General features: G+C 37.0%; 1 protein-coding gene across 1 annotated transcript; it reads right to left on the reverse strand.

The window, feature by feature from the left end:
• Nucleotides 1–594: 594 nt before the first annotated feature.
• On the reverse strand, nucleotides 595–22,692 carry LOC113534806 (semaphorin-7A). Its single transcript, XM_026927773.3, has 14 exons — nucleotides 22,527–22,692; nucleotides 19,790–19,938; nucleotides 19,268–19,312; nucleotides 18,241–18,339; nucleotides 17,981–18,056; nucleotides 16,634–16,744; nucleotides 15,904–16,043; nucleotides 14,104–14,282; nucleotides 12,129–12,237; nucleotides 11,847–12,042; nucleotides 7,746–7,861; nucleotides 6,526–6,671; nucleotides 3,807–3,856; nucleotides 595–1,563 (listed from the first exon to the last, which is right to left on the reverse strand). Exons 1-14 carry the CDS (start codon nucleotides 22,639–22,641, stop codon nucleotides 1,217–1,219), a joined length of 1,878 nt encoding a protein of 625 aa, XP_026783574.3. The 5' UTR covers nucleotides 22,642–22,692; the 3' UTR covers nucleotides 595–1,216.
• Between the last annotated feature and the right edge of the window lie 235 nt (nucleotides 22,693–22,927).

Here is a 22,927-nt window from a genome sequence, read left to right on the forward strand (position 1 = left end):
CTTGAAATGAGAACAAATGTCTAGACATAGGTTCAATAAGCTTATATTTGGTTTACTGTAATCTTGGGAAATACAATAAACAATATTGTAAATTTAAGAAAATATTGCAGGGGGGAAATGGGAGCATTCGGGATTGGTCAGAAATTAAAAACAGTCTCTCTCTCTCACACATGCACACACACACACTTTTAAATCAGGTACAGCAGTGTTACTGGAATTCTTTAAAAGGGCATGAAATAACCTCTGGGACTCTCGGGAGAAGTAATTCCTCCTCGCTCCTTGTTAATGCCCTTTACATATTATTTCCATGTACCTAATCTGCTATTCATGAAGATATTTCCCATGCAGGATCTCTCCATCTCCTCTTCACACCTCACAGTAACAGACGTTTGCAAACACCTCAGTGTCACTGCTGGGTTGGGAAACAGTCCATCTACCAAAAATATCCACTCAGAACCTAACACTGATTAAGGCTGAAGATTAATGAACACAATGTACATGGAAAAAAGTAATGTATCTAACCCTGCTGTGTGTGATACACTCATACCAGCAACATACACACTGCTTTCTTTGTATTGATGGACAGAGTAAAGCTCTTAGTAAAATAGCGATTTTATTCTTGAGTTAATTTCAGATAAATTCTATTATAAACATGCATCCAAAAAGCAAGAAGTTATATAAGACAAATCAAGGACATCATAAATTAGGTGACAGAAAAAAATTCCTAATAATTTACAATACTTTTGTTAAAATATATTTCTCAGTGCATGTTAACCATCTTTACATAAAAGCATCATGTAACTTCACAGTTTGTGGTGGTGTAAAATGTTGTGTTCCTCTGAAGAGCTGCAAGGTTGTGGAAACTCACTGATGCAGTAATGGAGCAGTCACATGTAGAAATGGTATTGTTGCATCAGTCACACTCTGGACTCATGAGTCAAGTCATGAAACCTTAGTTCAACAAAGGTGGGATGATGTGGTAACTCCGGTGAACACAGGAAAATGAACATGATCTCACTGGCTGTGGTCTTGTCTTATTATGTCTCTTCCGTTGGCACATTATTATTCAGGGTTTATGTGTATGAGTGAGGGGTGGTTATTGTACTTAGAAAACTTTGTGACTGGGTTCATCGACTAACGAGTGTGAGGCCCCCAAAACTCTAAATCAAACTTCATTATGAGAAAGGTGCTACATAAATTCAACATCCAGATAGTGCTAGATCACAAAGATCAGGAACAGAAGGCACAACAAAGCTACGTTTGTCATTCTGGTCTCCGAGGCGGCGTTCATCTGCAGCTTCTGATGGACGATTGCCCTGTTGTAGCCGTTCTCTGAGGCGACACATTTATAAACGCCCTCATCCTTTTCGCTCATGCTGTCGATCAACAAAAGGCAGTCCTGTTCAGCTAAGACACACTCAATTGTCCTGCCCTGGTGGATCCACGCATATGAGGCATGCTGGGATTCCATGGGACATGTAAGGAAGAATTTGGAGGCTTGAGGGACGCTGCTAGGAGAGTCACTCTTGCTATGCGTCCGGGACTCACTGGTTTTGGGGACATCTGCGAGGATAACAGCAGATGGTCATGGGTTAGAAATGAGCACAAAGGTCAATAGTAGAGATAACTCTAATCTAAAATGACAATAACTGCAACGATGCAGTAAAATAATATATTGAGTTCCTACATAGACATGCCTGAGAACTCCTATGACTGAGTGCAGGACAAAAATCATCTGCATAATCGATTGTTTGTTTCTGCAAATTGCGTGTGACACCGGTCATCATAATTAGCGTCAAGTGACCCGCTTATAAAAACCAATCCAAGACCTGACTGTCTATTCTCCTCACAACAGACTCACTGTTAAAATAATAAAACCCTTCCAAGAGGACCAGGATTGTCCATTCTTGGCAAAATTTCCATCCCAACTACATCCCGAAAAGTTCAGCATTGGAAAATGGTGACAAATTTTCTTCTTTTCCTCAGTCTTTGTGTGGGAAACAAGTTCACCATGGTGCGCACGCATTTTTATTCGCAACATCTGCAATATACCTTTTGAATATATGGATTAAAAACCATGGCAGTGCCAAAAAACACACTGCCATGCTTGATTTTTTTATATGACTAAAACGAATAAGTGTGAATTTTATTTCATATTCATTATCACTTTACAGGTCATGGTTACACGGCTTATTATGCCATTTTGTTTTTATGGCTGGTGTTTAATAGGCTGTCTTGTTTGCCTTTTTTGGTCATTTTATTGACAGTATGCTAGAAGCGCGTGATATTTGTTGAAGTGGTTTGCACACAGAGCAGCCAGTGGTAAAGAGTGTGTGAGTGTGCAGTATTTGTGAGCCTGCTTTATCAAGATAATCTTCACTGGAAAAAACATAGCTGTAGAGTCAGTTTGTGTTAGTTATAGACTAAGAGCTCTATCCAAAAGCCTGTATATAGACCTGGGATTAACTGAAGAATATGTGTAAATATTAGAACGCACTAGAAGAACTGTCCTTTCTTTCTCATATTATGAAAGATCAAAGAGGAAATAATTATATGAAATCTGAATGTACATTTATAAATCCTGAATATATAGTTATAACGCTGAATATATAAATGTAAATCAGAATATATAGTTATAACTCTGAATATATAAATGTAAATCGGAATATATAGATATAAACCTTGATTATATAGTCATACCTTTTATCAGGCATATTGATAGACAAGCTCTTAAGTTTTCCATATTTGACTAAACCAATAGACATGCTTGGTGTAATCAGTTTTTGTCTTTGTCTCAATAAAATCATTATTCATTAACAGATGGTTGACAGTTTCCATCTCAGTGATGCTGAGAGTCTGCAGAAAAGCTACACAGCATTAACACTTAACGGACTGTGACGACCCTTCGGCACTACAGCCGGCCTTTTGTAAAGTAGAGGAACATTCTCCCTTTGGTTTAGGTAAGTGATCATTTAAAATAATTCTATAATAGTACAATATTTGTATTAATAAATGTATGCAGGACATATAGGTCTACCGTTTTCATAAAAAAAAAAATTCAATAACAACGTCTGTCTATTGACACGCCTGATCATAAAGATATATTTATATTAAGATGTAGACTATATATATATATATATATATATATATATATATATATATATATATATATATATATATACAGATTTGCATTTATATATTCATGACAATATGGAAATGTATATCTTTTTTTTAAATATATAATTATAATATAATTATTATATATTAAAATATATAATTCCAATTTACATTCTATATATTCAGAGTTATAACAATACAATCAGATTTACTATTTTTTTCAGAGTTCACAGTGTTTAGGGCGTATCTTTGTAATTAGAGCTGCATGCGTTTAGGTTGCATCTGTAATTCCAGTTTTTAGTAAAATACAATCATTAAAGGCAAATAAGAGTGTTTCAGGGTGTTTTCACACTTGGCTAGAACACTCAAATCTATCCACAGGGTTGATTCTGGGCTTGTTTTTACAAATTTCTTCTGACCTATTTGTTGATTGTGCGATTTTATGCATCAGTTCTGCAGTGAACACAATTTTTGTAAAGTAGAAATTCATAGGTATGTCCCTTTATTGTTCCGATTCATCGTTCTGAACGTTTGTATATACAGAAATAAATCAGCGCATGGGCTCAGGTCCAGTGTGTGAACACATCCTGAGGTTAGCAACAGTGTAATGTAGAAAGCATGAAGTAAGCATAGAGCCTCACACACACACACACACACACACACACACACACACACACACAGTGACCTACTTTTTTCACATATAGAGTGGTTTCCATGGGTCACATCTTGTATTAAGGATCTATGAAAAAAAACAGCACAATAGTTAGATTTTAGCTCAGGAAAGTTCTGCCTGCAGATTACGATAAACATTTCGGCATGCAGAACAGGACCCAAAAGTATGAATCCTCCATCATCAGTTATGAAGATTACATTTCTCAAATGTTCTACAATCTCTCTTCGTTCTTCACTACACAAATAAAAACTGTATAGGGCCAGTTTCAGGATTTAATCATTATTACAGCACAGCGCTGCTGAATTGAATGAATCAAATCTGATTGCTAGAAGGTGTTGATTAATATTTTATAACAGCAGCTTTGACAGCAGTTCGGGCTCCAAGGCAAATTAATGCGCTCGTTGTAATATGTTATTGTTTCTATAGTAACAGCTCGTTCAGAGGACGCTCCATAACTACACTCCAAGACTACTAATAAACATTTATTTAACCTTCATGGAAGGAGTCTCCAGAGTCAGTATTTTGTAACAGTCAGTAAGATTTCCAGGATTTTACGCGTCACTGTTTCTTCTGTAACTTGACAAGTTGCGTTTTTTGTCATTTTAAACTTCAAGAGAGAGAGAAAAGAAGGACTGGTGAGGGGATGACTGCTATTACCTAAGTGAGAACAGGAACTAACTTGTTTCATGGACATTCCAGAACGATAAATGTAACTTGAAATGGATAAAAAGTATAATGTGTCATTCATAAATCAATATGTTTGACACTTTAGTACATGCTGTTATTGTAAAATAATCAGCTTTGGGGTGGTAACAGTAACGCCACCTTGGTTTAGGCCGCAGCACACCTCGATTGATTATTTTCCTATAACAGCACCACACAGAGTGTTTTATTCCTTACTCAACTGAGTAAAGTGTTATGTTGGGCAATGCTATAATTCCCCCGTTGATGCAGACTGAGAGTCATGCGTTACGGGATAATCCTTGAGCTTTTAGTCTGGTATTTGTGCAGAGGTGATACTCTCTGAGTTTCTTATTGTTCCAGTACAACCACAAACCACATCTATTTTAAATAAAGGTTAACTCAGGTACTTGTGTATATGTGTATAGGTGTAATGCAAAAATATAGCGTGATCTCATTAGAGTTATGGGGTGCTGGTGGGCTGCAAGTGTGGGTAGTTGTATGTGTGTCATAGGACGTGTTAGGCAGCTTGCAAAATAAAGGTGTGAATTCTGCACAGAGTGCAAAAGATGCTGCATTTCTCTCTGACTGGGAAGCAATAATAATGAATAAGAACGTCCCACTATTACATCTACAACTACGATTTCATTCCATACGTTCCTAACATAACTTTATATGGAGTCTTAAAGTTATTCACTCTTTTTTTATATTTAATCTACAGTGTATTAAATAAATAAGTGTATTGATTTATGAATAAATGAAGGACCCAGGGAACACAGTGATTTATTAAACATTCTTTAAAAAAACAACACTGATAATGCGAGGTTAACTGTTTACCCAGTTTCACTCACTAGGTAATCTTTCAATAACTTGGTTATCTTTTACTCACCAGGACATCTTTCACTCATCACGTTATCTTTCACTCTCGAGATTATCTTTCACTCAATAGTTTATTTCACTCATTATGTTATCTTTCCCTCTAGTTTCACCAACTAGTTTATTTTTCACTTACTAGGTTATACTTCCCTCATTAGATTATCCTTTAATTACTAGGTTATCTTTTTTTTTTCAACTTGAAAAAGTTGTATAAGCCTGACTGAATGAAGGGTTTTGATAAAAGCTATGGTGGAGTATGAGCCATCAACCTTGAAGCTTACTCAAGCGTTACGTACTTTACCCTGACAGGAAGAAAACTGTATCAGTTTAAGTGCAGGCACTTGTAGCAGTGAAATGCATTGTGGACAACAAGACATACAACAGCTGTTGCCAGACCACATTAGAAAGCAGGCATTTAAGTTTCCAGGGAAATTACGAGATGTACTGGGATGGTTAATTTCTTTGTTGCTACTCAATACAAATATTAACTTTTTATTAGCGTATTAACTTATTCTTCATTGAAGGAGGAGTTTTCTGAAAAGGACACTCATGTCGTGGTGTTTGTAACGTTTCCGTGAACAAGCATTCAGTTGTAGTTGTGGTTCACTCTGTACTTCCTCAAAACTGATTCGGTTTCTAGTTAAGTCAGTCTTACAGCACTTTAAACTCAAAAAATCATCCCTCCAAAGAATGCTCAGGACATTCATGACTAGTTATCAAAGTTAAGCTTAGTTTAGAGCTTCTCTTTTGACATTATTATATTATATTATATTATATTATATTATATTATATTATATTATATTATATTATATTATATTATATTATATTATTATTTATATGGCATGCAATGAAACTGCTCTCTTTTGAGAAATGTAAATGTAAATGTAACAGTGAGCTCACCTTGACAAAGTATTGCCCTGGTTAAGAATGTTATGTAGTCTGCATTGTTGCAACAGCTTGTTGTAAAACAGGAAGACTAATTACTGACTTGCAAGGTATTGCACTGCATGTTCAGCATATGGTGTGTTAAAGGGCTCAAACAAATACCTGACCACTAGACCCCACAATGCTACCACCTTCCTGCACTGTTTTAATTTTTTAATTAAGTTTTTTATTTTTGTTTGCTTAGTGTAATCTACTTTTTTGTTAATTAAATATGAATGAGTTTCAGCACGTACCCAGTGTCAGCTGAACACCTCGTCCAGTCCCAGCCACAGTATGGGTCTCGGGCCATCACACATGTGTCACAGTGGTTCCCATACACTCTGCAGTTGTGCAGGTCGATCTGGACCACCTCACTGCTGGAGCTCACCAACAGCTTTTTCTGCAGGAAGAACAAAAATATACTGCAAACACGGGAAGTACACAGCTGATGAAACAATTGTGCTTTAACAGGAAGACTCAGTGGGCCTTGAAGTAGTGGAAGATCAAATGCTTAAAATACAATCTCTTAAAAATAATTAAGAGGGTTATTATTTTGTCTTGTTGGAACATGTTTTAAGTTTGTCTTACTGAAATAATGTACTGCATTATCAATGAAGCCAAGTCCATTTTACAACAGGTTCCTCACTAATCAGGTTTCGGGCCTCATTCTTGTCGCTAGCTCTTTTCAATATAAAGTTTTGGGCTCATAAGTGGCGCAACAGCAAAGCGTTCACCCTATCCTCTGGAGGCCGCAAGTTCATATCCCGATTATGCCACAGTCATCCGTGGCCCGGAATTCAAGAGAGCAAAACTAACCGGGCTGGGAGCGGCACACTCTCACTCCTGTCAATCACAGAGCCTCTAACCAATTGTAGGCATCTGTGAGCTCATGTATGCGGAAGAGCATAGACAGCGCTTTCCTCCAAGTGTGTTACGCCACCCTGTGATGCAGCATGAGCAGCAGTTTGAAAAGATGCAATTGGCTGGCTTAAGTGACTCAGGGGAAGCCTTCACCTCCCCAGTTGGACAAATAATAATAATAATAATAAAGTTATGCCCATGGGCAGTGCAGCATGTGTTCCTTCTACTGCCTCTACGCATCCTGAAAATAGACACCAGTCCATCAAACACATTGTAACCCAAGTTTTAATTAAATAAAATTCAAAAGCTATTTTTTTATAACAAATTGACACCCCTAATATACATAGACAACATCACATTACATTATTTTAATCTTAACGGCTTGTCATTTTTTTTTTTTATCATAACATTATTAATTTAATAATGTTATATATAATCATGATTCAGCATAACCTCAGGTAATGAGATACTCCACTAAGAAATATGGCTTCTGAATAAGACATTCTTATTGGCTATGCTATGACCTACCAAAGTCACTCTTTACTTTATTGAATCGTAGCTACTGTAGTGCTGAGAGATGTTTCTCAGTCTGTTTAATAACAAAGTCACTTACTGCTTTACTGTCAAGCAGCATGCTGGAGATGTGTGTCCGGGTTTTAAAGGGCTCGTACTCTGCGATGATGAAGGGGGCACCATCCTGTTCCAGGATTTTATGGACATTGCCATTGTCTAAGGAGAGAAAACAAAGCACAGATTTATTTACTTTAATGTATTCTCTTAACAGTTTTTACATACGTGAACATGCTATTTCTATATGTCAGAGGTGTGACGTGATGAAATGTTTGCATCCACATACACATATACAGTATATTGCTCTGTGCAGGATATTTTAAACAGTAGTTTCTACTATAACATGCATTACTACTGTTATTTATTATAGGGCTAGGCATTAGGACATTGCAGTATAATAATATCATGATACACTTTTATCGTATCATCATATCAGTCATGCGTGAGCGCATTTATAAGTCCTTTGTTACTCACTGTAAAATGTAACAGGTTATTAAATACCAACTGTTTAATTTTCCCTCTTTTTCAACATGAAATACTTTACTTTTTAGAAATGCTGGACAAAAATCTCTGAACCTGTAGAACACCCTTGTTTGACAAAAAACATGACAAATATTACCCCATGACAAAAAATATTCTATATAAAATATTATATCATTAAAAAATATTTTCTTCAATGATAAAAAAATATTTTATCATTATAATATTTATATGATACACAATATGTAGTGATACACACTGCAAGCAAGTTATGCATTTTAAAAAAAGGTCTACACATATAATGGTTTTTATAATTAAAAAAACTTTTATTAATAAATAAATAAATAAATAAATCAGGAATTAAATCAGCTGCTTCCAGGCAGTTTGTAATTATTAAAAAAAAATGTAAAAATATAATAAATCGTGATATTGCCCATCATGAAGCCATCTTCAGTAGAGAGAGGAAAAAAAGAGAGGCCGGTGAGGAAACGATGGTTTATAGCTGCTGTTTATAGCTGTTGATGGTTTTTGACTGCTATTACATAAGTAATAACAGGAACTAACTGATTTCATGACATTCCACTGTACTACATAACTACAAATGGAAAAAAGTACAAAGTGTCAGTCTTTAAGTAATACAAATTATTAGCATTGATACAAGAGGAATGAAACACTTTTGGACATGTCTGTTACTGGAAATGTCAAGATGGTAACAGTAACTCCACTCTGCAGTGGGCCACATCACGCTACCGCATCACTGATTATTTTCATATAACAGCACGCCCCCAAGTGTCTTATACACTACGTTTTGCCGACCCACATGGGTAGTCTACCCTTATATGTAGTTTAGTGTTTTGGGTTCCACCTCTTTGGAAATTCTGAAGATTTAATTCATATTGAGATTTTACTATCTTGAGTTCTGAGTTTTGAGAAGAGGCAGAAGGGAAAAAACTCAATTTGCCTCTTTGGGGTCTCCCCAACCCAGACTTGAGAACCATGTGACACATAACTAACTGTCCAGGGATGTGTGAAACTTTCAGTTATTGCCTTGGTCTCCTGGTCAGGGTGATGGTGAATGCAGAGCTTATCTCAGGAGTGAGGTATGGGTTTCCTTTAGGTTCTGCTTTTTCCTCCCAAGAACATCCCAGTTGGTGAATTGGCTACGCTAAATTACTTTTGCGTGTGTGAGTGTGGGTGTATCCTGGATAGTCTCTGAATCCACCGTGACCCAAACCAGAATTACTGAAGCTGAATGAATGTTTGAAACATCAGGAGCATGAGCATCACACTTTGTACTAGAAGAATATTTTGACTTTGAATTTCCATTTATAGATTTTGTGGTTTTTCTCTGTAAAGCCACAGACCAAACGAGGGCTTGCTGAGTTTCAAGGTCTGCACATTTAATAATAATGTAATAATAATAAACATTTATATGCTATATTTTAACTCTTTTCACACCTACAGTTCCTTTACACACTGTTTTTAGGAAAATATAACATATTTCCTAGAAGTTTGGTCAACATTAAATATATTAGACTTTACTTTAGAATTACACATGGACAATCAATTTAGTTTTTAATATGAGTGATATTTAGAAAATGTCAGCATTCATATGACATGCAATTTAAAGAAGCTGGATATGTTTTTAAATAACTTGCACACGAAAGGGTTAAAGCCTACTCTTCTGCATTATATATGTGCCATGCAGTGTCTGCATCAGTGATCAGTGAAACTCACAGCCCACTCTTTGCCCCACATTAATGTCCGTCTACCCCGATGAAAGGCCTTTTTGTACAGAGATGTTGGAACAGAATAGAAAGAAGAACATGTTGCTCCTCCCTCACATTTCTCACAACATGTAACTTAAAACTTCCTCTTCCTCTTTTTTTTTTTTTGAAAATGTAAATGCGTTTGAGTGTAAAGATTTCCCATTATACTTATCTATGTTTTACATCGTTTTGCGTTGGTTTATCAACTTATGAGTCATTATATCCAATATACAGCCAAATGACCCTGAAAGGTGTTCGATATCAACTGACTAGCATTACTGGTTCCTACAAAACTTAGACTGGACTGGCAAATTAGTGTTTTCTGGTTGTCAATTAGGATGTCATGTCCAATCCAGGTTCTCAGGATCAAGCTCTGCTGGATGTGATTAACATAATGATGTCTGAAAGAACGGAGCTGTTGCAGTGGTAGCTAGCTACTCTTTTTTTTGGATGAGGAGGCAAGAGAGACAGAGAGAGGTGTTTTTTAAAAGTCAGCCCATCCCTAATTTATGGTGTAAAAGTACAGTGTTTCAAAAGTCAGCCCATCCCTAATTTATGGTGTAAAAGTAAAGTGTGAAGCTGCCCTAAGACATATTGCCCTCTATCAATACATGAGATGAACAAGAGGCTAAAGCTGACACTTAATGAATTCAGGATACTAGTAAGGACTTTCCTATGGTCATTCAAAAACATTTCAATTCAATTCAATTTTATCTGTATAGTGATTTTCACAATGGACAATGTCACAAAGCAGCTTTACAGCTTTACTGACTGTTCGAGTCAGAACCGAAATGGTAGATAGGACTTAGGACTGCAATTGCTAAGAACAATTTGAACTCAATTCTCCATCAATGAACAGTTAAGAACATCAGTGTGAGACTTTAAGTTATAACATTAATGAATTTAGAAATGACTCTGATGCTCATACTCATAAGTTGCTCATAAGGTCCTGTTTGCACACTTTCACTTTTTGACTATAGTATACAGTTACAGAATGAGAAATGATTTATAATTGCACTATCCAGTGTCACCCAGATGAGTATGCTTTCCCGTTTGAGTCTGGTTCCTCTCATGATATCTTCCTCATGTCATCTCAGAGAGTTTTTCCTTGCCAAACTTGCCTCCGGCTTGCTCATTAGGGATAAATTTATCAAATTTAAAATTCATATCTTGAATTTATATATTTCTGTAAAGCTGCTTTGTGACAATGTCCATTGTTAAACCCGCTATACAAATAAAATTGAATTGAATAGATAAACTGACATCTATACCTGTTTTTGTTTTGTAAAATGGGTTGTCTGTGTGTTACCTTGTCTGACCTCCAGTACGCATTTGAATTAGAATTTTTGGATGCACCCTAATAAACTTCACACCAATCAGCTGGCTATATTTTGTTAAGTAAATACCAGTGATATCAATGGTTGATGTAGCTTAGGCACTTTTGATTAGTAGTATAGCTAGTTACATTTCTCTAAAGGACAGCTTTAATATGGCTGAGCTAGACAGGGCAACTTGTAGCTTAGCTACAGCCACAAAAGAACAGTGATAAAACGTGTAGTGTGAGCAGCAGAGATTTTGAAAGTCGTGTAGTGTGCATTGGCATAAGAAATACCGGTCAGTTGATCCTGCTGTGTTTCCAAAACTTAATGTACTTAACTAAGAAATACCAGTCAACTATATCAGTCCTGTAGTCATTCTGAAACTTTAGTTAAAGTCACATCTTTGGTTCTTAATCCTCTCTTACACCAGTGACACACAACACTCCTCTTTTGCCTAATGTCAAATGTAGATGAGTCTACTCTACCTCTGTTCTTATTTCAAGTCATATATTTCATGTTTTCAGTCATGTTTCTGTAAGACTATAGTGTTTCTGAGAAAAACAGACACCTGCTCACCTAGACTCATGAGGAGGACATTATGATGGCTATTTCCTGATTTCTTGCTCTGCACTCTGTCCACCTGCAGATGTGTGTAGTGATAATGGTTGAACAACAGAGGGGCCTGTGCAGGCTTAATCCACTGCTCCAACTCAGGATGACTTTCCATAAACTTCAGAATGTTTGATGGTAACGTAGGACTGTTTTCTACGCACTGTAAAACACACAAGTATAACTTATTTAAGATGCATTGGGAGATGAAGTTGTGGTTTATTTCTGTTTTACTGAATGATAGTGTACCTCTCCAGGACGTGGTGAAGAGAAAGACTCAGTGCCAGTTTTGAAATTGTTGCTCGTGAAGACGCGAATGATGTCGGACATTTTGTAAACACACACTGCTCGCAAGTTGCTATGGGATAGAAACAGGTCAGCATTATATCCTTCAGGCAAATACACACACACACACACACACAGTGTTTCTACAACTGTTAAATTAAGCCTACAGGCTGTGACTAAGGGAACAGAAACAGCTGATGGAAACACAAGGTTTCTGAAATCAGAAACCACTTTTAACTTCCACTTGAGCCATAAATGGAAAGATTCCTGAATTAGCATTAAACCCAAAGCAGACAATTCTGGTCACTTCCCAGTACAGAAATTATTAACGTCATTACAAGGCATATCATAAAACCATAGCTGGAGTAGTCTGAATAGCTGCGTGCTGTTGACTCAGCTCAAACACATGACATGATTATTTGCAATTCAAAGTGTGCATAGTGTGTAATTTTGCCAAAGTTAAACCTGTCTAAATAATTAGCTCCTGTTGGGAACAGGACATGTGTGTTATTATCACAGTGTGTTAGTCACATTATCTGTCTGTCACTGTCACTGAGTGACTGAAACTGGTAGTGTGGTCTTTGGCTTGAACAAAAAAAAACATAATCAATATTACACATTTACAAAACATTCATCAAAGTCTTTAAGGTCTGTCCTCCATCTTGAAAATTAATAATTGTTTATATATACACAAGTATTTTCACAAATGTTGTTAGCCTGCTAGCAAAGCTAATGTGGCAGGATTTCTGTGAGGATTTTTTAATTATATAAATAAATGTTAATGGATAATGCTAGCTAGGTAACATGAGCCGCCTTAATGCTAGCAAAAACCAGCTAATGTCAGCTAGAATACAACTAGCTATAGTCGTACTCTAGCTATCATGAGTTATCATAACACTAGCTATAGCTGCCTTATAGCAGGATTTAAAAATTATATTAAATGCTCACGGATATCAGTAACTACCTAGCTAACACGAGCTAACTCTACACGATTTTGAAGAGTGATATTCATAAATCTTCAAAAGCTTCACTGCTAACAGTAGCTATAAGTGGCTATCAAGAGGGAACCTGAGAGGAACTGGTAATGTTATATTTGGTTTACAAAATCACATTTACAATTACAAAAATTCTGCAGTTATGGCCTAATCAAAAATTGTAAGATGGCAGAGCGCAGACAGCTCTATCTTCCAAATACAACAGACATGAAAAAGCAATAAGGAGGTCGTTTGCAAAAGCTTTTCTGCTAACAGGAGCTATAGTCTATCATGAGTTAGCATAACACTAGCTATAGCTGCCTAATATGAGATCAGCTGTGAGGCTATAAATTGCATTAAATGTTCACTTTTGAATTTGTCATTTGTTGAGCTAGTAAGTAGCTTATCTAGGTAGTACTTAGCTATGACTAGCCCTAGCTTATTTAGTACCTTATATAATATATAATACCAAGGTAACTAGGAAACTAGCTAGCTGTGACACTCCCTCAATGTAATGCTAGACAGGTTTACAGTGCATTTAGCTAGCTAGCTATTCTCTCATACGCCCATGGCAGAACCTCATTGTAACACTAGCTAGCTTCAGGTTAATGCTAAGTGAACAAGCTTTAAGCAAACAGGTTTAATTTTTTTATGTTTTCAAGATATTTTGTAGCTTTAATCTGCCACAGGAATAGGGCAGCCTTGTTTTACCATGTTACTTTGGTGTAAGCAACATAGTAAACCTTGGGAGTGATATGAGCCACTGGATAAGTATTTATCATATCAGGTGAACATTCAGCACCACATTTAAAGGCCATGTCATTGAATTCACACATCCCCGTAACAGACACGAGTGTGGGCAGTGTGCAGACAGACTCTTCTCATCAGGAAATACACTGCAGATATACATCATGCAAATAACACTGAACACCTGGTCAGGTATGTGCTACAATGCATCATCTTACTAGGCATTTTTGAAGAGGGCGTAAATCATGGTGTTTTTCCATTCCACAGCTTCCAGCACAGCAACGTCCAGCAGCTCTGTATACGAGAGCCGCTTCTTCTCATCTCCGCAAAACAGGCGTGCGGTGAGCATGGACGTCCAGCGGTACTGCAGCACAGATTTACTTCCACCACGATCCGCCTGAGAACAGAAGGAGGAAATAGTTAGTTTAGTCTGGGCAGAGCAGGGAGAATTGAGAGTGTTAGACAGGCAAAGACTGTAAGCAGCAGCTGCAGGCTAGATCTACACTGCTGGTTGAAGGTTTTTCAAAATGTGGCATTTTATTAAAGCTTACCCATTATTGGCAATTAAATAACTAATGACAAGTGTTCATTCAGACCCTACACTTCTATGATGAAGCAGTTACTGTAAGACTGTAAGTTACTGTAATCAGAGATTAGTCTTACAGTCGATATTAGACAGCATTACTATCAACTGTAATACAAATATATGTTGTGTGTGACAAAGTGCCTAATTACAGTGATCCAGATTGGCCTTTAACGGTAACATCTAGATTTTTTTCCAATAAAATAAAAAATCTAAATCCTTTCACAGTCACTTATACCCATTGCTTATTTTGATTTTCTTGAACTTGTTTCTTGAAGTTTAACCAAACATTTTTTACTGACAGCCTAACTATTTTTTTTACACATCATACTGTATGTGCATAGTACATTACTCATATTGTGTAAGGAATAAAACATGTTGGGGCATGATGTTACAGGAAAATAATCAACAATGGGGTGGTGTGATGAAGCAGAGTTACAATTACCATCACAAAGTTGATTAGTTTCCAGTAACAGCATGTGTTTTATTCCCTCTCATGGCCAGCGATTACAGTTTCAGTATGTTACAAGTTAGCACCTGTTCTCACATACGTTACAACAGTTACATGATGAGAAACTGCAGCTTGTCATGTTATCAAGAAACTGGAAAGCACAAAGCCTTCTGTCCTGAGCACTTTCCCATGTTGGAAACATTCCAGCTACAAAGTGCTGACACTGGAGACTCCTTCCTTAAATGTTAAATAAACGACTCCTCACAGAAAACCTTACCATATCAACAATTATACCATTAAAAATCTTTATACACGGAGTGTCTGCCATACATATCCTTGTGTAAGGTGTCACTATAGAAACGACAGCGTATCAGAATGAGTGCATTATTACTGTCAGACCGGCTGCTTAGAAAATTCTGACCATGGTATAATTCTGTATATCGAACTCTATATATTTGTGCTCTTTCAGAGCCACCATTCTGCATGTAGCAACCTGCTTGTAAAACTGTTGTGTTTAATGGAAATGAATTGCAAATCTACCCTGGTGTTTAATGTCATGAAATTGAAAACAGTGCCACAAGAACTGAAAATTCTCCTTTATCCTTTGTTCCTTATTAATGTAACTGAGAAGTTCCTTCACTAACTCATACTGCAGCAAGAAGTGCAGATGACGCTGATGAGTAAATGTGTGCATTTTGAAACTTCATAGCATGGTTAGGAGTGTTACTGTGATTGCAGCTATTGAGTGGCATTAAGGACCATTTCACCAAGAAATAAAGACACGCACATAAAAACACTGTCTCACAACACTCTCTCTATTATTATTACTACTGTGTCACTGTCATTATTATGAGTTGTTCGATCTCATTTTTGTCTCAGGATCTCATTCGATCCTCATTGTTACTCTATAAAAGCAGAACTTGATTAAAAATACAAATTTAGAAATATTATTTCTGGCAAAACACAACATGCCATGCTGCTTACCATGCAGATCTGAGAAACTCGGGGTATCCAGTGGGGCATGTCCGGGTCCTGGTTCTTGTTCTGTTCTACGTAGAAGGTGTACACTTTTCCATCCAGTGATCCATTGCCTTGATTTGCTAAGATTTTTACATACCTCTGCTCTGAAACCAGAGAAAAACAAATTCTCATGCTTAGTTTTATTAAAGGTTAAGTTAAGCCAAAATGCCAGGATGACCAATTTGCATAATGCTAGATTTAATAGATAAAGACTATCCTTTAGGATTTTAATATTCAAATGCTAGTATAATCTTGTCACAACACCCCATTAGTAGAGGCCAGTGTCCCCAGAAGTCTAGTCAGTTGCGTATTTCCTGTTTGCTGTCTACTTCCTGGTTTGCTCACCATATAAGGACATGGTTTCATGTTAATAATTTAGAAGTCTTGCCATTAATTTGATTAATTTGATAATCCTGATTGCTATTTCTGCTATTGCTATTTTGAGCTGTCTGATTGCTATTTCTGTGTTTGACTGTTCTTTGGATTTTCCTTGTGTTTCAATGATTATTGATACCAATACCACTGCTTACTTAACCACTACGATATTTGGACTGTGATTCAATAAACTCTGCGCATGGATCCTTACTCCTCTGCACATGGATCCTAACTCCCCTGCTGATTATTTTTCTTTACAAATCTGTTGTAATGTGAATTGTTTACTGCACAACAACTGGATGCAGCACGTCTCTCTCACCGGTTTGTCTTGACTTTGACCAGGTGGCTTTGCTCATAGTCCATCTGTAGAGGCCACTGGTAATTAATTCATCATTGTTCCGATGTGAGATTGTGTAATATAGCGAATTGCCTGGGATACACACAACAAACACACATCAGCCATGGTGTATGATACACATTCAGAATTCACCAGCTATACACAGGTAGCCATGTGCCAATGGTCAAATAAGCAACATGCTGTGATATTTAACATACACAATATTCTTATTGTGGACTACCACTGATACCACAATTACTCATTATTACATTATTCCTAAGAAATACACAGAAAAAGTACTGGACAGAATATTGGCAAAGAAATGTTTTTGTTTCAGCTAACAAATTATACTTTGTAAATTATACTAGCAAATCATATTTGCAAACTAACAAGGCTAGTTGTTTTAACCAGCACTTTCATACATGTTTATTTTTCTCAGTTTCCCTTACCCTCTGATCTGACTGGTTGGGCAACGGATAAAATGTGCTTAACATCAGTTTTTCTGAACTTTTGAAGCTTTGCTGTGGCAAAAAAAAAACTTCAGCCACAGCACTTTTTAAAAGCTGCCACATTCTAATGGCCTTGCATCAGGCAAATGACATCTGGGCTGTGGGTTGAACATCAATTCCAATGAAGAGAATGCTCAGCTAACATGCACATGAACTTAAACCTTTCTCACAAACTCTTACAAAACGATAGTCATTGTATTAGCTTCGTGAATGTGGTTCAGGTCTTTGGTAAATGCCTCTCTAATCTATTTCCTCCATGTACTTCCTTTGCCCACAGCCCAATTCACTACCAACATTCTTGAGAACCCCTCAGGTGCCGGTGTACAGAAACTGTGTGACTGCGTCAACTGGACATGTTTCTAACTGAAAGTAGTGCAGTATATAAAGTGCGCTCCAAAATGATTGGCACGCTGGGTAAAAATGTGGTTAATTAGCTTTGTTTGATAAATATGATAGAAAGAAGGAAGAAAAGAAAATAGGAAATCCTTATCAAAAATACTTTTTTAACAAAACCATGCATCATAGTTAGGGATGCATCAATAGTGATACTGGTATTGGGTATAGGTCTGATAGCATACTCATTTGCCTGTAAAAGTCTTATAATGTTTGAGCAAGGAATCTGAGAGCATTCCTCAATACAGAATCTCTCCACATGGACATGGCTTCAGGTCAGAGGACTACGATACCAAGTGTAATTCTGAAGCTGACTGTTTGGTATTCAACACACTAGGTTACAGTGATACTTTGTCTCCCAAGAATGAATTAAAGAAGAATTAGCAGCTTGATCTGTAAATAAATGCAGGTTTGAATGCTTTCTTACCAACGTGCAAAGACGAATCATTGATTTGTGTTGGATACATCAGTTTGGAGCAGTTCACAGGAACGTGCTCTGAGGTCTGGCATGAAGAAAAAGATGGCTTGTAGAATATTATTCACAATCTAACATGTCTGCTCTCATGTTTAAAATGAACTTTACACACAATAAGTCCTGCTAAGTCCAAGGACCAGCATATTAGTGCATAATCACGTACACACTGTGTGCTTGTGTTTGAAGAGCATTTATGCCAAAAACAAACATACCACATCACAGCATATTGTCGTTTCTGGTTTGGATCCACACATGAACAGTGGATTTCCATTCCTCCCTTCTTTCAGCAAAGAGATTGTGTATTTACAATCCTGAAAATCAAAAATCAAAAAGATCTCAACAGCTGGTTCTCAACAATTTTTCTTGTCTCTTTTTGTTTCCAACACACCCCAAGCCCAAAAACTAAAGACTTTATAATTGAGACTGGATGCCCTTCATTTTCACAGAGCAAGACAGTCTAGCCAGAGTTTATAAAATGATCAAAATGCTCTATCTCTGATGCAAAGCATAAATATTTCTGTCTGCTCCAGGGTGGTAGGGCGGTTTGAACTTGCACGCAGCGTAACCTGGTACACTGCGCACTGAGGAGCATTTGTTACGAAACAGAGGAGTTTGTTTATGAAAAGTTTGCTGAACAGTGTTGACAAAGCAAAACCACTCTGAACACCAAAGTTGACATATATGCAAAAAATATGACCAAATATGAGTCATGAGCATCCAGCTGCTGTTCAACAAGACATTACACCACAGTACTTTTGAATGATCAATACTCACAGTTTAACAGAATAACTGTTTATAGCTACTATAAAATCAGTGATAACAGAAATGAACTAATTTCTTAGATGTTCCACATTGTTAAATGTAACTATAAATGAATACAAGTGTGATTCAGTAATTAATTGGAAACGTTAATCAACAAATTGCTGTGGTATAAGAGGAATAAAACACTTGTGCTGTTATTGGAAAATAATCAACCTCTGAGTGGTAAGAGTAACTGTGCTTTGCATCAGGCAATAAGTATATAATTATAAGTATATATAATTCTAATAATTATATTACATTACCAAAAATAAAATATAGTTACCCTATTTAAAAACACTGACGACATACTTGGGTGTGTTTGGAACGGAAACAGAACTACACTGTGACCACTTTACACGCTTTACTGCATTAATAAAAATTCCAATGAACAGTGCATTTCACAAGCATAAATCATCATATAGTAAGTGTGAAACTTACAGTAGTGCTGCTCTGGCATTCTGGTCCAAATATCGGCACATGTACCTGTCCAGAAAGCGAAACACTTTATTTAATATCCTCGGTAAATAAAGCTCTAGTCATACATCATACGTTATGTCATCAGAGTCTAGAGACTTAAGATAGTCTCAAGTCTTTTTTTTCTAAGGGTGCTGCTGGTTTCTGCTGTTGGCTTCACTGCTATTGCAATATCTTAACACCAAGAAACACAGCGACTAGACTAAGTTAAAATGAAGCTAAATGAGTTTCTGGACCTTTCCTCAGGCAGGTCAGGTGTCTGCGGTACCAAACGTTGTCCTTCTGTCCTTTTTTTTAAAATCCTGGTTTACTTCAGATACCTGTGTAGCTTGTTTAATGCATCTATTCTTCTTCTTATTCTTCTCTTTTCTTCTTCTTCCTCTTATTACTATTATTAATTTTATAATAATATACAGTATGATAGTATATGTTACATGATATCAAGTGACATATGCAAAGAGATGCTGGGAATACAGTTTATAGTACCTGCTCCAGTGTTGGATGTTTTCCTGGTTTTAACATGTACAGGCCCTGAGGACCTCCTGCAAAAATGTTTACGCCGTAGGGATTGTGGATCAGCTTCAGGTTATTTATCATGTTTCCATTTGATGTTTTAAAACTGAGAAATTCTGCATCTGAGACCGAGAGAGAGAGAGAGAGAGAGAGAGAGAGAGAGAGAGAGAGAATGTAATTTATGTAACTTTATATAAATAAGAGAAATGTTTTCTTTGCTGCTTGTGACTTGATCCTATGATGTTTTTGGAGCAAAGGTCTGAGCAAAGATCAGTGGGAAGGGAAATTTATGCCACAGTAATATTATTCCAGTGGAAAACATGAAATCGAATGCATTCATTAGTTCTTATCTTCAGTAAGTGCTTTGTCCTGGTCCGTGAATCTGTGGCCTATCCTGGAGAAAACTGAGTGCAAGGCTGGAACAGGGACGCCAGTCCATCACAGGGCAACACACACACACACACACACACATTCACACCTAGGGCAATTTAGAGTCTCCAGTCTACCTAACAGCATGTTTTTGGGAGGTAGGAGGAAACCAGAGAACCCGGAGGAACTCGGACAACCCTGAGGAAACCCACACAAAACACAAGGAGAACATGAGAAACTCCACCCAGATTTACCCTGGAGCTCTGAGAAATGCACAAATGACAAATTCCTTTTCAATAGTGATGTGTGGAAAATGAAAAGTAACACTTTGTCAATATTCTCTATTGGTTTCAGTTATGCTTTAGATGTTGCAGAACCACAGCCAAAGAACATATTTTGCATATATCCACATGACTGAGTTTTCTGACACAATTCAGAAAATTGATCAAAATTCATCAAAATTCTTTACTTTAGATTTGGGCTGCAGTTAAAATTTATACAGTCATTCCATGCAGTACCTTGTGCTTTAATTCTGGCACATCATGATTTTCTACAAGCACGACTACATTTATATTTCTGCCTGTGCTTTTAGTCTTTGTATTGCATTGCAGCTTTTGTCCCTCAGTGACATTCAATACATAGCAGTTCACTTTTTTTTCTGCCGAACAGACTGCATTTCAGCATGACACACATTCCTCGCCATAGAAACAACTCAGCTTCGCAATCTTCAGTTGGCTGTTAACCAGGAGACACAACAGTCCAAAACAGATAACGGACTGAAAGCAGGAGTGTTAGGGACAACACTGTGGCTGTTTGAATAAATGCTATAGATAAAGAAGACTCATGTCTACACTGCAATGCAAAAGTTTCCGAGCAGCTGAGAATTTTTATATATTATATAGAGAATAAAACACTTGGGGGTGTTTTTGAAAAAATAATCATCGACAGGGTGGTGCGATGTGACTGGACACGAAGCAGAATTACTTTTACCACCCTGAAGAATATTGTTTTAAATATTAAATATGTTTTATTCCTTCTATATTATAGCAGCTTATTATTTGTTAGATAACAATAGTTACAGTTAATGTTATAGGATGCCCAGGAAGCAAAAAGTTAGTTCCTGTTATCTCTTATGTTATAGTATCTAGCAGTCTCTCCAGCACAACTTTTACATTTATGGCATTTGGCAGACACCCTTATCCAGAGCAACTTACAATTATCTCATTTATACAACTGAGCAGTTGAGGGTTAAGGGCCTTGCTCAAGGGCCCAGCAGTGGCAGCCTCAACCTTCCGATCAGGAGTCCAGCGTCTTAACCACTAAGCTACCACTTCCCACTTCCCATCATAAGCCTCATGTTACAGAGAAACCACAACACGTATACCACTCTGTCCTGAAGACTGGTGGAAAACTTAATATTCCAGCTTTACCTCTGACACTGGAGACTCCTTCCATAAATATAAATCAATGCCTCTTTACAGAAGACTCCACCATACCAACGATACCATACATGTTTAAAAATCTATTTATGTGGACCATTCATCATATAAGCCCCTGCAAATGATCTGTTACTACAGAAACAATAACGTATTACAATGAGTGTATTAATTAAGCTGTAGCTACTGTCTGAGAAAATGAATCATTATCTTCTGACATATCAGAATCACACATTTCGGTAATTTTCAGTGCTTTATCCTGACAAGGGTTGCAGTGGATCCAGAACCCATCCCAGGAAAATTGGATGAGTCAATAACACACCCTGGGCAGGAAGCCACACACACACAAACACTCATTCACCTTATCTTAGCCAACTCATCTACTGGCTCGTTTTTGGAAGGTGTGTGGAAACTGGAGAACCTGGAGAAAACCCACAAGGACACGGAGAAAAGATGCAAAACTTCTCACAGACAATCAACTGAGGCCAGGATCAGGATCGAACCCGGGACCCTGGAGCTGGGAGGCAGCAACCCTCTTAAATCAAACTGAGCAGACACTTCTCACTTTACACCTACCTTTTTTCTTATTCAGAGTTTCTCATTTTAGAGAATCTGAAGTTCCAAAACTAATCTACAGAACCAAAAATGCTCAAATATGGCATGTTCAAAAACTTTCACCTGACATTGTAGTCTATGTACAACTCCAGGTTTGCATTTAGACAAAAGGTATACAATCATACACTCCCAAGCCTACACATCTCAACTACACACTGCCTGATAAGAGAACAGTGATTCAGACTGACATAAAGACAATAAAGACAATAAAACTAAAAAGGCTGTACGAAGTACTATGTTGTTAGATGAAGGAGAGATATTAAATGAACAGATGGAGTTATGGCTCTTACTTTCCCCCTTCACTCTGATCCTCGCCTTAAACAGATGAATCCCGAGTGTGGAGCTGGAAAATACAGTCCAGATTAAAGCTAAAAGCAGTGTGTATGCTATTCTGAGTGCCATCATCAGTCTAAATAGGATCGAGACGCGCCATGCTGGCTTATTTATACTTCAGCAAAGTCGAACTATAATGAGTCGACTCTTTGAGCCGACTCTTAGAACTTGTGGGAGTCAACTTGCATATCTAAATAGCTGTAATAAATCATCAGTGTTCTGTATTAGTTAATAAATAAGCACTGAAGCACTGAATTGTTTGGCACAGCATAATAATAATAATAATAATAATAATAATAATACATTTAAAATTATTGTTATTATTATTGTTAAATTATATTGTTTTGTTCACTGTTAT

The sequence above is a fragment of the Pangasianodon hypophthalmus genome, chromosome 6, assembly GCF_027358585.1.
Source record: "Pangasianodon hypophthalmus isolate fPanHyp1 chromosome 6, fPanHyp1.pri, whole genome shotgun sequence".
Taxonomy (NCBI): domain Eukaryota; kingdom Metazoa; phylum Chordata; class Actinopteri; order Siluriformes; family Pangasiidae; genus Pangasianodon; species Pangasianodon hypophthalmus.

Coding starts and splice junctions, on each gene's coding strand:
- LOC113534806 (XM_026927773.3), bottom strand. CDS start 22,641: ATGATGGCACTCAGAATAGCATACACACTGCTTTTAGCTTTAATCTGG. Junction 19,313..19,789: donor AACATCCAACACTGGAGCAG/GTACTATAAACT, acceptor CTTTCTGGACAG/GTACATGTGCCGATATTTGG. Junction 6,672..7,745: donor TGCTGCTTGACAGTAAAGCA/GTAAGTGACTTT, acceptor TTCTTCCTGCAG/AAAAAGCTGTTGGTGAGCTC.